Below are 16813 nucleotides of genomic sequence, written 5' to 3' on the forward strand. Positions count from 1 at the left end.
TTCATCATTTTTCTTACTAATCTATGGTTTTATTTTTCGCAGCTTTTAAAGCCAGTATTAATTGTATACACATTCTATTTAGAGTCTTGAGCAGTTTTTGGGAAATACAAATTACCCAGGCTTCTTGAGCAGGATTGAATTAAAAAGAAGTGCATAACTATAACTGGTTAGCGATCTGATAATAAATGAACATCTTGCCAATAGTGATCACTGGCTTGAGTGTGAACATAGGCATTGGTTTTAAATTTACACACAGAAAGCTCAAAAGGATGAGGAATGAAAGATAATTGGTCCTTGAAACTGCTGATGCGAAGACCTATCATCAACACAGTAGAGAGTATTCAAAAAAGTACTTGCTGCAATAGAAATGTTCTTCATGCGCCTAAAAAGGAAGATCATTATTTGTGTTGTGAAACAATATTTGGGCAACTAATGAGTTAAGAGACAGTAATAAGCTAAAACAAAATGTTTGCATAAATAGTAGTGACCATTTAGTGGACTAGGAGGCCAATAAAAATCAGCAAAGGATTGTGATTGAAGTGGAGAGAGTATTTGTGGGGCGGTGGGAGAGGTTATAAATGAAAAGGCATCGAGAATGCATGATAATCAGGAATTTTGTCTGATAAGAACAGGCAGGTAAGACCACAATGAGCAATATGGAGATGGCACATCATCGAGTGAGGAATTTATATTGACAAATCCTTTTTTGGTTGGAAGATTGCAAATGGTACTTATTAAGAAGAGATATAGGAACCATATAACTACGTCCACTTATTAACATAATTTGTGGGGAAATTACTGGATTTTTTTTATTGGAAACACAGGCTGAGCATTTTGTCAAATATGAACTCATCAAAGAGCATCAGTATGGACAGTTGAGGAGATACACATGGTGCATCGAGTTGTGCTGAATGTTGTGAATGTGGATTTCTTAGAGTTTATTAATATAAATATGCATGGAATTGGAAGTATCCTTATGTCATGCGTTATTAATTGCTGGGTATACAGGTTTTAAAGAGAAAGGGAACATTCTCCTATTGACTGGATGTGTTAAGTAACGATCCAAAGAGATCAGTAGTGGGGACTCCCAAATTTCCTAATACATGTTAATGACTTTGAAGGCACAGAAATGAATATTCAAGTTTTCAGGTGATGCTAAGTTAGACAGCACAGTAACTTTTCTAGAAAGGAGCAGGAAGTTAAAAACAATTATATAAATAGGTTGATAGTTTAGGGAATTGAGGTTGTCTACTTTGGATCTGAAAGAAAAAATGCAGAATACTTTCTACAAGGTATTTTGCAACACTAGAAGCTAGTGTACAGACCTAAAGCACAATCAAAATGGACTAATAAAGGTTTGAAAAGAAAAATAATGCAAGGGTAGGTTAACTAAACGTGTACTTCCTTGGCTTTAGAAGGTTACATGGCTGATATAAAGGTCTAATAAAAGAGGGACTATCTTTGCACCTGGGGACTCTAGAACATGATGGCAACTCAGCCACGTGTGAAATCAGGAAATTCTTGTTAGTCACAAAACAGTGAAAATACGTGGTTCTCTAAAACTCAAAGGCTGTGGATGGTAGATCAGTTGAAATTTTCATGACTTGAAATTAACTTTTTTTTAATTGAATATTAAGGGAGACAGAGGAAGGTAGGTAAATCAAATTGAAGTACAAGACTGTCATGATCAAACAAAATGAAGAGCTAAGTCACCCACTTTCTGTTCCTGTGTGTGAATTCTAATTCTACCAAGGCCTTGCTTTTTTTTGCATAATGGAGCCCAGTGTTCTTTAGAATACCAGACCATTGTCTGTTTCCAGTAAGCAACCATAGCTTGGCCAGGTTGTGTGCCCTTGCCTTCTAAAGTTGGCAATTTCACTGTTCACATTTTATTTTAATGTTACAATAATGCAAAAAAGTGATGCTTTAAAAATGTTCATCAAAATTAATGTTTTACTTTTTTTTAAATCAGTGGTGTTTTGGGAGACTCGGTGATTAAGACATTAAACATTTTCTCCACTCTATTTTTTCAGAAATCACATTCTTGAAAAACAAAGTTGAATAAAGATAACATACATTGAGGGCATATGTATGATTTTTGAGTTGCATGAAACTGAAAATACCTCTTGTAAACGTGATTTGTGCAATGGTGCAAATTCTACAGTCCTCAAAGGGTTAATTGTATTTGGGTTAAAAATGGAATATTACATTGGGGGGAAAAGGTCCGAAACACTTAATGGATTTCTTTTGATGATTTCTAGTTGTTGATCTGTGTGTAAGTATATTAAAAAAAATTATAAGCTGTGTTTCCCCCAATTGTTCCTTTGTTCCATTATCCTGTCCTGGGAGTGCCCCTGGGTATTTTGTGGGATTGTTCTTCCCTTGCTTGCTCTGGATTTCTCTTTTGAGGCTGCACTCTTTCTCTCTCTTGCAATGCCACAGCTGTATTTGGCTGCTCTGGACAGTGGCAGCCATCTGAGCTGGCAGCCAAAGAACTGCAACAGTGCGAGAACGAACTCTTACTGGTAAAGAAGGCAGCAAACCAGAACAGGTACTGAAATATGGCTTTGTATCCCATTCCCTACTGCTTTCAGTTCCTTAAATATTCACGCCTGCTAAATAGCATTATTTTGGATGGGCAATCCTTTCCTCACTGTCTGAATCCCAAAATTAGCACTCTTTAAACAGCACAGCATTTTGAATGGACTCTGGAACATTGGTTTGTTGCTCCATTCCATGCTGCTTCTGATTCTCTTTAAAATGTATATTCTGCTAAATAACACAAAAATAAACTTTATTTCCCAATTTCTTTCATCTTTCTTAAAAATGACACCTTGCTGAATAGCATGGATGCATTGGGCTGTGCTGCTAGATCTTACAGACTAGCAGGAATGTCACAATATCATACTGATCAGTTTTGCATACCAATACATCATTTATCTTTGCCATTCCCATTAATCATGGTTAAAAATCTCATGCAAGTATTAATTATTCTATTCAGACCACCTGGACTAATGTAGACTGTTGAATTTGTATTTGGGCACTTGTTTCAGGATCGATGTTTTAAACATATCTATATGCCAGTATTGCCTGGGAAATATTTTAATTTTTTGAACATTTATCTTGTAAGTAATTCCAAGCTATAAAAAGAATCTAATTTTTTGAGAAACATGGATTTTCAATAGAAGTAAGGTGGTATTATGTGTCTATTATTAATGTCAATTCTAATTTTCAAGCATGTCGTGCAGTTATCATAGATCATGTGACATCCCTGTTATATGCTTGCCGCAGTTATTTGAATACCACAGGATTTGGGTGGCCACTGAAGCATAGCCTGAACACTTTGAGCACTGTAATAGCCTTCTTTTGCACCAAAATTATTTTAATTTTGTATTTCTTTTAGCTTGCTCAGAGAATGCTATAAAATATTATTTCCCTGTTTTTCTAAGTGTGATTTGTGAAAATGCAATATTTAGATTTGCAGAATATAATTTTTGCTGTTATTTTAAAGTGATATTACAAATTCTAACCTGTTAAAGGGTTCATTTTTACATTTCATTCTAATTTCCTAAAATAAATGCTGTGCTGCACATTTGTTTCAAATAGAAACTGAATATGCTGCTTATTGCCTTCTTTCCTAATAGTAAAGTATATTGGATTGGTGCAGTGTCTTCAATATTTCATTAGAAACATCGTGGTGAGGTGGACATGATTTATGCGTCATCATGGTGTCCACTTGTATACGTTGTTGCTGTGCTTGATTGGGAATTTTGTGGAAAAGCTGTATGTTATTTGGCAATTAATGCACATTACTACTTCTCTGTATTCTTTAAAATGCCTGTTAATGTGCCAAAATGAGGTAGAATCCTTGAGGAAAATAAAAGTAAATAATTCCTTTAGAATGACTACACGGACATGAAAGTGATTTTAAATTGATTTATTATTTTGAGTATTAAGAAGGTACAAAAGGGCAATTTTAACTATAGCAAGTGAAATTTTGCAGTCTATTGTACAATTCTGGCAACCCCAGAGATTTTTCTGAAGCACTCTTTGTTCTGCCTACGTCAGTCTTCCCTGGTGCAAGTCTGAGGGCAGGATGTGAAATGCATTTGCACCCTCCCCGGGGAGTTGCTATTCTGCTGCTGGACTCTGAGTCCTGCAGTGCAGTAGACAGTCAGGTGCAGCAGTATTCAACCTCTGCAAAACTGGGCATCTGCTTTGGACTAGCACACATATACAGCCTGAGATGTGCAAGATTGATAGCTGGCAGTTCAGTGCAGAGTTAGGATAGAGCGAAAGAAGACAGAAATAGTAAGATTTTTAAAAAATTTGTTTTGAAATTCTCATAGTTCACAACATGAAGCAATTGTTTGCATTGTCGGTAAGAGGGGATGCTTGTCATGAACTATAATTGTGGCATTAGGAAAGTGTTTACTTTTGGTTGCAAGACAGATTCCTGCAGCGTATTTAATAGGCAATTAATGTTAAAATATAGCAACTTGAAAATCATGGATGAGTAAAGGGCAAGAAATTTTTTTTCACAGAGCCTTTAATGGAGTATTTGTGGCTTGTTTTGCAATCTGCAGTTGACCTTTGTTGCTGGCCAAGCTGCATCGATGAGCTGAAACTGGGCCATAATTATAGCTGATTGTGAAGTGCTCGGCTGGTAGGTTTGCAGAGGACTCAGCCAAGCAAATGTGAAGGTGCATTAAACACTTTGCAACTTCTTAAATACTCTCCAAATAAAGATTAAGAAAATCTTTATTTGTTGTCCACATAGAGAAGTTATTTCGTCTAAGTACTTGACAGAATAAATTTGATTTTTACATCTTTTCCAGATTGTATGACATTACCTACCTCTAATTCGAGCTGTGTGAGAATTAATTTCTTGTGTTTATATAGTGGAATAAAACAATGCAGATAATAACTATTTTGTTTCCTTGCTCTCTATTCTCATTGGAGTTTCTAATAAATCTTTTTTGCTGCTGCTTATGAATCTTTTTGATGTCCCTTTTTAGGGAAAAAAATTGCAAGTTCAAACTACATGTATATTCTGAAGGCAGCAGGGATTACTCGCTGATTTACACCTACCTTTTGTAACTTTCTAGCTTTCTTAGTGTTAATATATACTTGAATGAATTGTGTGGTTTAGATGAGAAAATTTGAACAGCCCTGTATTTTAATTGATTTTAACTCTATTTTTCTCTTCAGTGTGCTTTATTAACTGTTGAACATAGTTACTGTATATTGCACCTTCATCAAATCTTTCACTTTGCATAAGATTCTTTGTGACTGCACTTCTTTTCACTTTTGGACTTAGAATCAACTTCAAAAATTCTTTCCTCACATTCAGTTGGGTCATATTGATTCTATTTGTCTAAGGTCACAGGTTTCAATTTTTTTGTCCCTCTAATTCCTGATTTTTGTGCTGGTCTATAATTGCTCTTTACTAAAGTATGAAGTGAATGTTGTTTAACCTGCATTTATATCATGCCTTTCATGACCTTAGCATTCCAGAACATTTCACAGCAATTTAAGTATAGTAGATGTAGTCACTTAAGTACCACAGGGAAGTATTGCAGCCTGCTCATACATAACAGGAGAAATTAGGCAAATGATTGGATTATCTGATTTGGCTTGAAATATAAATATTGTAAACTGGGAATTGCCCTATTCTTCAAGTGAAATATTCTTTTTATATTCACCTGGGAACAAGAATGTTTTGGTTTAACTTAAAAGGCAGCATCTCCAGCACTCCATCTGCATGTCATGAACTGTCAGCTTAGAGTATATAATCATGATTCAGAAATGGGACTTGAACACACAGTTAAATTAGAAGTTGTGACCGAGGCAAGACACACACCATTTTTGTGATTATATAGTTTTTCAGGGTACAAAACACAGTGCAAAATTTCTCTAATGTGGAAATACTGGAGCAGCTGGGTGGTTCTTAAGCAGTTGCTGAGGGGATATTTAAAATGTGTATTCAGACTTATGAAAGGTTTCATAATTGTAAATAAAAGGATCTGTTTCCGGTAGCAGAAAGGTTAGGGAACATGCAATAAAGATTTGAGATAGTTGCCAAAAGAACCACAGGTGAAATGAATTTTCTTTTTCAATTTTATATAAGCATGGTATGAAAATGTGGGTAAATAGATTTACTGATGATTTCCAAAAGTAAATTGAATAAACAAATGAAAAATCTGTTAGACTCGAGAAAAGGAGGGGGATAGTTGGATTATTTGGATAACTTTGAGAGAGTCTGTCCATACACTGTGGGCTGAATGACCTCCTGTCTTATAATTCATTAATTTATTATAATTGCCTCAGTATAGGAACAGTGTTGCTCTATTCTAATTTTGATTTGTCTTTTGGTTTCACTTAAAAGATCTTTCGGCACTTTGCAGTGAATAACAGGGTGTTCCAACTGTCTTCTAGTCAGCCTTAATCTCTTAAACCACATCACTGAAACATTATCTGATTGTTTACTTCTTTGCTCTTAATGTGCACATATTGGCTGCTGCATTTACTGAGGGTGCAGCAGTGACTACACTTCAGTAAGTGCTTGATTGCCAATAAAGTGCTTTGGGATGTACTGAGATTACTTAAAATACAATGTAAATGCAAATTATCCTTCCTGCAACCTAGTACCTTATTTATATTCACTGTATAGTGAAGATCTCTTTCCTGATAAGTACTTCATAGGATTGCTTCATTTAACATATACTACCACTTTTAGTTTGATCTCATATAAAATTAACATTCTGCACAGCGTTTGCTGTCTTTTAGCTTGGTTACGAAACCTTCCTGAACCTAGTTGAATGATTATTCATTATTTCCACAACCTGCTGTGTTATCTGCAAACAAAAAGATAATTTGTGTACTGACCATTCTCCCAATCTGAAATAAACCTTAAAGCAATAGTAGGAGGCTGATCTTAGCCAATTCCATAATGTATTTTTATTACACTTTCCATTAATGGCAGACTTTCATTTCTTAATATTAAGCTGACAGTGTATTCACCATTTTATTTTAGCTTCTGTTTCTTGCAGTTACTTGTTGATGTGAAACATTGTCAAACTTCCGAAAAAACTCAGATAATCCGGCATGCCTGGGACTTTGGTGCCGGGCTGGCAAATTTTCTGGACTATTGGATGTTACTCTTATGAATATCCCAATACTCTTTTTGATGTTACATAGTATTATTTTAAATTTTCCAGTGAACCTGGTGAGTTGACTGAGAACATGGGAAGCAGGGCCCAATGTGTTGAAAGGGTGTAAGGAAAACTTCTGGTAAGCCAGATGTTGAACCATTGGGATTTCCAAATAGCAGCTTATTGGAGTTTTACTGTATGTTGATTTTCCAATTGTGATTCAACCATCTACCCTCCGATTCAGATTAGATTAGTTTATTGTCATAATAGGATGCAGAGCTGGGTTGAGAAGTGGTAGATGGAGTTCAAACCGGAAAAGTGTGAAGTGATACACTTTGGAAGATCGAATTTGAAGGCAGAATATAAGGTTAATGGCAGGACTCTTAGCAGTGTGGAGGAACAGAGGGATCTTCGGGTCCTCGTCCATAGATCCCTCAAGGTTGCTGCGCAGGTTGACAGGGTTGTTAAGAAGGCATATGGTGTGTTGGCCTTCACTAGTCGGGGTATTGAGTTCAAGAGCTGCGAGGTAATGTTGCAGCTCTATAAAATTCTAGTTGGACCACCCTTGGAGTATTGTGTTCAATTCTGGTCGCCTCATTATAGGAAGAATGTAGAAGCTTTAGAGCGGGTACAGAGGAAATTTACCAGGATGCTGCCTGGATTGGAGAGCGTGTCTTATGAGGATAGGTTGAGCAAGCTAGGGCTTTTCTCTTTGGAGAGAAGGAGGATGAGAGGTGACTTGATAGAGATGTATAAGATGATAAGAGGCATAGATGGAGTGGACAGTCAGAGACTTTTTCCCAGGGTGAAAATGTCTCACAGGAGGGGGCATAATTTTACGGTGATTGGAGGAAAGTATAGAGGGGATGTCAGGCAAGTTTTTTTTTACACAGAGTGGTGGGTGCATGGAACGCACTGCCAGCAGAGGTGGTGGAGGCAGATACATTAGGGACATTTAAGAGACTCTTAGATAGCCACATGAATGATAGAGAAATGGAGGGCTATGTGGGAGGGAAGGGTTAGATAAATCTTAGAGCAGGACAAAACGCCGGCATAACCTTGTGGGCTGAAGGGCCCGTACTGTGCTGTAATATTTTATGTTGTACTGCAATGAAATTCCTTGTTCACATTAAGCTCGCAAAGTAAACAGTGTACATGGTAATAATAAATATAAATACAACAATAAATATAATGAGCGCAAAACAGCAGAATGGTGTACAGATTGTAGTGCAGTCTGAAGTGGTGCAAAGAAAATGCCAAAGTAACAATAACTATAACTGAGAGAGGTCATGTTAAGAGTACAAGAACATGACAGCACCACCAGGAAGGTGATGTGATAGAGAGGATTGGTTCAGAAGTCTGATAGCAGTGGGGAAGAAGTTGTTCTTGAGTTTGGAATGCCCTGGTGTTGCCATTCCTAGTGCCCTGCCATTACCATTCCCAATTTTTTTTTCTCTCCACTGTAATCAAAACCTCGAAGGTCACCATTGCACAGAAACTTCATTGGGCTACCCATTAAAGGTCAGATCAGAGACCAGGTATCCTGCCATAAGAAGCTTACCTTGAGACTGCACCCCCCACCCTCCCACCCCGAGACTTTCCATCATCTGCAAAGCAATCAACTGGATGAACCCAGCTTTAACTTCACACCATCTAGGACAAAGCAGTCAAAACAACTGCTGCATCTACCACTGCTGCACCATAGCTGTAATGTATTATTACAACATGTGCTGCAACAACTTGCCAAGACTTCAGTGGTAACTTCTAGGCCTTCAACTTCTACCTACAGGTTCAAGAGCTGTTGGCAGATGTCAATGCCACTACCTGCAACTTCCCTGTCACATCTTAACTTGGACTTCCATTATTGTTGAGTCCACGTACTAGCATTCTTTACTGAATGACACCTAAAGGCACCTTCATTGCATGATTCACCACCATCTTATCAAGGGCACCTTGGGGGAAATGCTGATTCCTCTGGTGGTATCCACATCCTGAAAATGAATTTTTAAAGAAAATGTACTAAGTGCATAAATGGCTGGAGAATTTCCTTTTCCTCTGAACAAAGTATTCAACTAACTTTTGCAAAATTAGTGCAAGTTCATGTTGCACATTTAACTTGTATGAATTCTTTAAAGAATATCACATTTATAGGAAAATAATTTGTATTTCATTGTATATGCCAGAATTTTCTAAATACTTGTCCATTTATTGATTGTTTTCTGTAACTCATTTGTGAAGTTTGTTTCTGTAACTGGTTATTTTCTTTATAATCTGTTATTGAAGGGTTTTAGTAAAATTCTCTGGCTAAACCTCACCTACCTTTTCAGTTAACAGTTTACCAGTTAACTGGCGCTTACAACTGAACAGTTATAAGAAAGTTGTATGACACTGAGACACACTTGGGCAAAAAAAAATGAAAGAAAGTAATTCATTAAATTATTTACAGACATAAATGCCCTGCCTACAGATCTATTTTATAGAGTTGCTTATAGTTTTTATTTTCCAGAGGAGATCTGTAAAACCCGATGTTCACTTTTCTTATACAACGAAAACTAGAAATGATCTAGCTGCAGGTGTCTTGCAATTGAAAGAAATCTTAAAGGCACACTTTTTGAGAAAGCAATCTGTTGAAAATATTTATTGACAAAATAATAATTGAGCTAAGGAATTATCTAAATTGGTAAATTGCATGATTTTCTAACTGCTAGGCTGAGGAAATGATTTAGCAATGTTATTGATGCTTGTTACTTTCTTTTCATGTAATGCCTTCTCTTCCACCCATCTTTTTCTCAAAACCATTGCAAGATCCTAGACTAATCTTCTGCCCAGATCTGCTTGATCTGGTGGTCAGTTATGCCCATAGCTGAGCTATTCTTGAATAGATGTAGTTCAGCCTTCTCCTCAGCAGTGTTCTGGCTGCTGGGTACCTGCACTATGCTACTTCACTCCTAATGAAGCCCATAAATGCAGCATGAATCTTTGCAAATTTCACAGTGCCCAGGCTGGGATATCTGATGTTGACTTGTGCCAGGTTAATTAGCTCTTTTTAATTTAATTAACTTAAATATAATTAAAATATTTAAGCTATGTTTAATCTTCAATATCTAACTTCTAATATTTTTTATTTTTTTAATAGATTGCCTGATTTAAATACTAAAGATTTATAGCACTGAATGTTTTGACAGCTGTTGAGCCTGGGGTGGGGCCTCACTGGCTGTTAAATACACTTTTTTTGAGTGCATTTGTCGACTTGCACTAGCTGAGGGCCTGGATAATGGTGATTTGCTGGGAGCTAGGCTCCCAGGGTGTGCTGTGAGTTACACTGGACAATTAGCTTGGTCCCAGGCAGAGGTGACCAGTGATCTCAGGTTAGTGGATGATCTGCCTCAACATCTCTGCCTCGTTTTTAATTATCATGGTCCTCCAGTGGATCCTATGGAAGTTACTTGGGATGGGAGGTGCTAAAGAAAATTTTGAAAGGGAGCTACTATCCTCTTAATGTCACATCGCTACATTGAATTTAGACATTGAATTCATAAGACATTATGCAGTACGTTTATATTCCTCCAGCACTTTTCAAATTCCAGTGCCTGATTCTAAGGTCATTTATAACTAACTGAAGTAGAAGATTATTTTGAATTTTCTTAGTATTTGGAGAGAATCATGTACCGTGACTGCAAGTGTACAGTTAAAAGAGTTTCCCGGGATATTGGTGGTACCTGTATCCCTGGTCATAAGATAGTGCCGGAGTATGGTGACTTGTTGCAAGCTGCTCTCTGCAGATCTGCTCATTACTTTTATTATAATCGTTCCACTCTTTTAATTATTTTTCCCGTGTACTACCTCAATGTACTGATGTGATGAAATGATCTGTATGGATGGCAGGCAAAACAAAGTTTTTCCACTGTACCTCGGTACATGTGACAATAATAAACCAATTTACCTCCTTGTACTGTCTACTTATAATTCAAGCCTGACTTAAAGCCTACAGTTCTGTTTTGTTCTAGCTGTTCAGTTTAATGTAGTGAATATACTACATTTTAAAAAAACTTGAGCATTTTCCACCAACAGTAGTTTCCATGCCATGTTCTTAACTCCATTTGTTGTCATTTGCACTGACTCCAAATGTTTTTAACTCGCGTTCATTGAACACAGTATAGTGAAACACAAGAATTTTTGTCTTTTCTAGGTATAGGATTGCCACTTGTTAGGTAAGTTTAATGGAGTATAAGTATTTTGAATAACACACAGGTTGGTTTTATATTACACAAAACTCAATGTTGTCCCTTCTTAAGACTTGTTCCAAATAACGGAATTTTTTTAAAGGTGTAATATATTGTTCATTTCAAACTAATTCTAGTTTGGTTATATGATATCTGCAATGGCTTTAGTCTTTCTGTTGAGAAAGTTGATCATAATGATCATAGATTTGTCTAACCAAGACAGATATTTAGAAACCCTTCTGTACTTTAACTGCATTTGGATTTCATGCTTGCCTTCCAGTTCAATGTATGTGGTAACATTTTTCTGAAAGGACAGCTGTTTTCTGGAAGACCTTGTTTCACAGAAGTTTTATCTTGTCTTTATGTGAAGGCCTCCTGACTGTGTGCTTTGAAAAGGTGAAGAAGGGACACTGTTATTCCCTACATGTGTCTTGAGTTAAACTTGAATATTATAGCTCCACATCACAACAGGTGGATCAAGGATACACCTGCAGACTGGAGTTCAGGGTCAGAAATAACACTTTACTGCAGCTGGGTCATGTTTTCAAAAATGTGAGATGGAGAGTTGGGGAGGATGGTATTTGTAAGTTATCTAAATTCATGTCTCCTTTTTCCCCCACAGTACTCGAACAGCATGAGAGCCAAATACCTCGCCACAAACAGGCCTGAAACCAACAGCATCCATTAAGACCACAGAGAGGAAAAACTGGAACTTCTATTTGTCAAATGCCATTAATACAGTTTTACTAACTTGAGAGTAGCATGATTCCATCAGTTGTACAGTAAAAGGTAGAATGATGACTACAAGGAATGAACAAATTCTGCCAGCGTAGATTGTGTTATGAATGCTTAGAGGTTTTGTATTGTCAAATCTGCAGACCCTGCACAACCTTATCTGTATCAATATCACAGTTCACTTCAGTTTAAGGTTCTCTCATTTCTAGATTGCAGCAGGAATGCCAAGATGTGGGTGTGCCAATCTGCAATCATCTGAACAGACTCACAGTTGGTTTTTGCCTGTTGTAACAACTGTAAAGTGCACCAGTCATTATAGATCACTATTACAATAGTTCAGATCAAAGCAACATTTGTATTTATCTGGAAAAGTTCACAGATGAGATGCCAAAATATCGAACTACATTTACGCTGTTAATTTTTTTTCAGAAGATTTAAAAGTATCACAGAAACCCTAAAAGACAGAGATAGAAATGTAGAGAGACATTATTGATTACCGCCAAGTTGATATTGAAGCCTGTGGTCTTTTAAATTTGCTATGGTTGTAATATAACTTTTAACCACTCAAAAGTTCACCATATGGGGGTGTTCTTTCTGTAATAAGGGTATGTATTGCCACAGAAATCTTGTGTAAATATTGGGGAAAATGCACTAAAATTGCTCTGAAAGTTAGCCAATTTAGGTAGCTAATCAATGATCAATGTGGTTAATCTGATTCTAGTTATCACTGGTAATACACGTCGTCTTGATTAGGAATTGCTTACAAAGCTCAAGAAAAACCTCATCTGTAAATGTCCTGTCCTGATAGATGCATGTTTTTAATATTGCTTGGCAAATGTTTTAATATGTTGCACATAAGAACATTCTAACCTTTTTTTTAAGTATGTATGTTGCAGTACAACACAGTTCCTGTGGTTTTGCTACAATTTTTGTTTTAACTTTATTTAAGGTGCAATTTCTTGTTTTGAAATTAGACTTGTGTTTTTTCTTGTGTTTTACCCTGCACCGGCAATTTTATACATTTAGTTTAGAATTTAGCATGTTTAATTAGCTCAAGGTTGTACATTACTGGAAACTTGCAAATGCATCTAACCACTTGAGGATAAAATACATTCTTACAGGTTATAAAATAATCCTGGAAGATGAATTTTCTGGAATATTACAAGTCTTAGTAATATGATATTAACAATGGAGTCATTTACCCATGGTGTCTGTTGGATAAATTAAAACCTTATAAACTTTTCTTCCTTATTAATTATTGCTGTCTTGAGAAAAAAGTAGACAAAAGCTCAAGTTGTGACAATCCACCCACTGTGTGTCTGCTGATGTTTTAACAATGGTGCTGTTTAATAATTGAATCAGTTGCATATAAAACACACTAATGCAGTTTTGTCATTTGGCTTCAGGAAGAAACATTTCTCCTTTTGAGTTTGAGGGATTTTGTTTTGGTGTCAAAAGAAAGTTTGAAATTAAAATACTCAAATTTTACACCACAATCTCTGATCTCTGGGAGACTTTTTAAACAAAATCTTTTTATTTGTTGACTTTCTACTTTACAATACTTGGCAGCTGAGCAATAGCCACTAAACCTGACTGAAACATTCCAGAAGTCCAGCCTTGCATCCAAGTCCATGTTTAACGTGTTCTTGTGGAAGATACACATATGAATTAATTCTACCGTTACCCTGCCATTTATCCTATATTTTTAAAAGATTTTTATTTTCAGCATCTTACTAAAGCTTCTTGATACCCAACACTACAGTTGGAAACTATAATGCCACTGATATTTCCAAGAGTCTTGTGAATTATGCTCTGATATACCAAATTAGTAATAATTGTTCCATATGTACTGTCAGTCATATCCTGGAAAGAGCATTTAGGAAAATTATCAAACCATATTTAATGCCTTCATGTCTAAGTCTATTACCGTTATTTTTTGCAGTCTCTTAGTGCTGAGAAGAGTGGGATAACTTCTATGGTAGTCTGTATACTTCATGAATGAAAAGATGTAAAACAGGAAAACCTGAAGTTGAAACTTCTAAACAAAGTGCACATTGTCCCCACTTAGTGAAGTCCACTTTCATGTTACTGTGATCCTATTACAGCTCAGTCAACTCTAATCCTACGATGAGGCACAATTACCTTAACATACCTCTAATAATAGTTCCAAATGGGTAGCCACAAGTTGGCAGTCTGATTCAGCTTTTCTAAAGCCGAATGATTAAGTGCATATTTTACCTTGTATCCCAATACTTGTCCTTCAGCATAGTGCTGTGCACTCAAATTGTGCTTTAAAAGAACCTGAGCCACAACCTGTCAGCAGTCAGACACAAAGTCTTCACTATAGAAGCAAACATCAATTTACTGTATGTCAAAAAAACTAGCTTGCCTTATTATTCACCCCATGAATTATATTAGTTGTATTTTGCTTTGAAGTTGGGTGCTTGAATTATTCAGTATGAACTAGGTGTGTAGCTGACAGGTTTTTTTAAAAATTTGAGATCTTTTGAAATTCCGTCCAATTAGCAACAAGCAAGGGATTGTCGCTGAGACCAACTTATTTTCTGCAAGGTAATCGAAGGGACTATAATGTGTTCAGCCGCATAAATGAACTCTCTCTCAGTCACTCTCTAGAAGCACAATCTCATTTTAGTTCTGTAATGTGGGTTTCCACAGTTTTTACACCTTCAAAAGCACACATCAACCATGAAACCTTGAAAATGTGAATACAGGAAACACTTGGGTGTAAAATTGACCATCAACCAGGATCTAGTGGTGATTGTAAGATATTTACTGTGAATTTACTAAGCACTGCAGGTTTAAGTCTGTAGTGCCATTTTCTTCTTGTAGTACTTAATATATTCTCTTGCTAGCATGTGGACTCAAGTACTGAATTTCCAGCCAGCATTTTTGCCAAAAAATCTATTAGAAATGAATACCTAACTTTATGACCAGTGGAAATTAGTGAAGATAAAAATTCATAAAATCTGCAGCTGACTAGTGTTTAGATTTATTTTCTCATCAACTAACTGTTCCTAATACTTATTAACTGTATTTCCAGAAAGCCTGAAGATTGATAACTGAAGGTTAAAATTGTTGTAACAAAAGTCACATTTTTGGCTCTTGCATTTGGTTCTGAGATGTGCAATAGTGTGATTTTGTTGAGTGATGTGTTCTGCAAAAAAAAATCAATGCAAACTAATTTTAATGCTAAAGTCATGGAATATGATATCAGCCAGTTCACCAACTAGAAGGATTGAAACTATTTTTTACTGAAACTATTTTTTACCAAAACTATTTGGTTAGTAATAATTGTTCCACCCCCTATTTGCATGATACTGATCATTAATTCCAAATTAATTAATTAATTCCAAAAGCCTAACAGCCCCATTTCACATTGATCCTATTCCAACCCTCTCTCCCTGCCTTTCTCTAAAGCAGCAAAACTCCTTTCTGCTTAACACCGAACACTTGAAAAGTGTCAGAACATGTGATTGATTTTTAGTTTTGTTCAAAAGGTTAAATGATGGCAGTCAAAACTGAAAATTAATTTTAAACGTCACTGAAATGCATCTTTAAATTATCGGGAATGCTGGCAGGTGAAAATTTTGAGATGTAAAATTGAGTCCTGCGTAATCTATTTAGTTACATTGTGAGCCAGAGTTACTCTGTTGTATTAGTGAGACAATCCTTGAGTGTTTTCATAGAAATTTTACCATTTGTAGAAAACTATATCCACAAATGAATAACTTGCACGATCAGTGGGCATTGATTGGTGAAATGTAATTTGCCTTGTAATGCCCTTTTTTAACCATTTCAAACAATTTGTTGTGTACCATACTGCTTCAATTTTTACATACATAATATGTAACAAAACTGGTAACTGTAGTACATAGTAATAGTGTAGTTTTGTGAAGCCTGTTTTTAAAACAGCATTTTTTTATTAAAAGAGGGGAATGATCCTGTGTACTATTGCTCATTATTATTTTTGCTAAAATTGCTGTAGCTCTTAATAGATTTATAACATTTTAAAACTTCTTTTTCCAATGAGTAAAATGTTGCAAATGTCAAACCTGTGGTTTTCATGAGCTTGAACTAAATGTTTTCAAAATGAAACTAATAAAGTTTGTTGGACTTGCCAACTATATTTCTTGCTTATTTCTAACTCCAGTGAAGGGAGACTTTCCCAAACTAATAAAACAAAGATCCATCTGATTTACTTCTCATGGAAAATGTATTATGATGTATTTCTAACAGGGAGGGGATGAGCTTAAGTTTACTACTTTTTTTGAGAACACCCTATTGTGACCATGACAAATCATTAGATGCAGAATGTCAAGTTCTTTCCCAAGTTACAAACCATCACATATATTACCTTTATTACTTGTGGACTCTGGGTTTAAAATCTTGCTTGTCATTATTTGACAGGAACATGTGGATTGAAGCAGTTCAAGAGGGCACCTCAGTCCCAACCAGTCCAACAGGACTTTGCTGGCAACATTCATGGCCAGATTTTTATTATGTCAGCCTTTCCAAAGTATTGCAGTTTGGGAGGATGATCGTGAATTTGCTCCAATCATTATCTGTGTGCAAACAGGTGAAAATTTTCAATTGACCCCAAATATATGATAAAGAAATGTGTGACTCTTGCAATACACTACCTTTCATTTTATATATCCTATATATTTGGCACTCACCAAA

At 36.0% G+C, this 16813-nt stretch overlaps 1 protein-coding gene across 7 annotated transcripts in view; it reads left to right on the forward strand.

Moving 5' to 3' along the window:
• The window catches only part of LOC127573460 (protein tweety homolog 3-like), a 139156-nt gene extending 122902 nt beyond the window's left edge, over positions 1–16254 (forward strand). For 4 of the 7 annotated variants that reach the window (XM_052021704.1, XM_052021702.1, XM_052021707.1 and 1 more), the window contains one exon: positions 12000–16254. Coding sequence is in view for 4 of the 7 variants with exons in the window: in XM_052021702.1 (XP_051877662.1) it covers positions 12000–12065 (66 nt within the window). In the remaining 3 variants the exon portion in view is untranslated. Of the gene's footprint in view, positions 1–2442; positions 2552–11999 lie in introns of those variants that run through there. The other 3 variants (XM_052021700.1, XM_052021701.1, XM_052021706.1) reach the window with 2 other exon arrangements.
• Positions 16255–16813: the final 559 nt, after the last annotated feature.

The sequence above is a fragment of the Pristis pectinata genome, chromosome 8 (genome assembly GCF_009764475.1).
Source record: "Pristis pectinata isolate sPriPec2 chromosome 8, sPriPec2.1.pri, whole genome shotgun sequence".
Taxonomy (NCBI): domain Eukaryota; kingdom Metazoa; phylum Chordata; class Chondrichthyes; order Rhinopristiformes; family Pristidae; genus Pristis; species Pristis pectinata.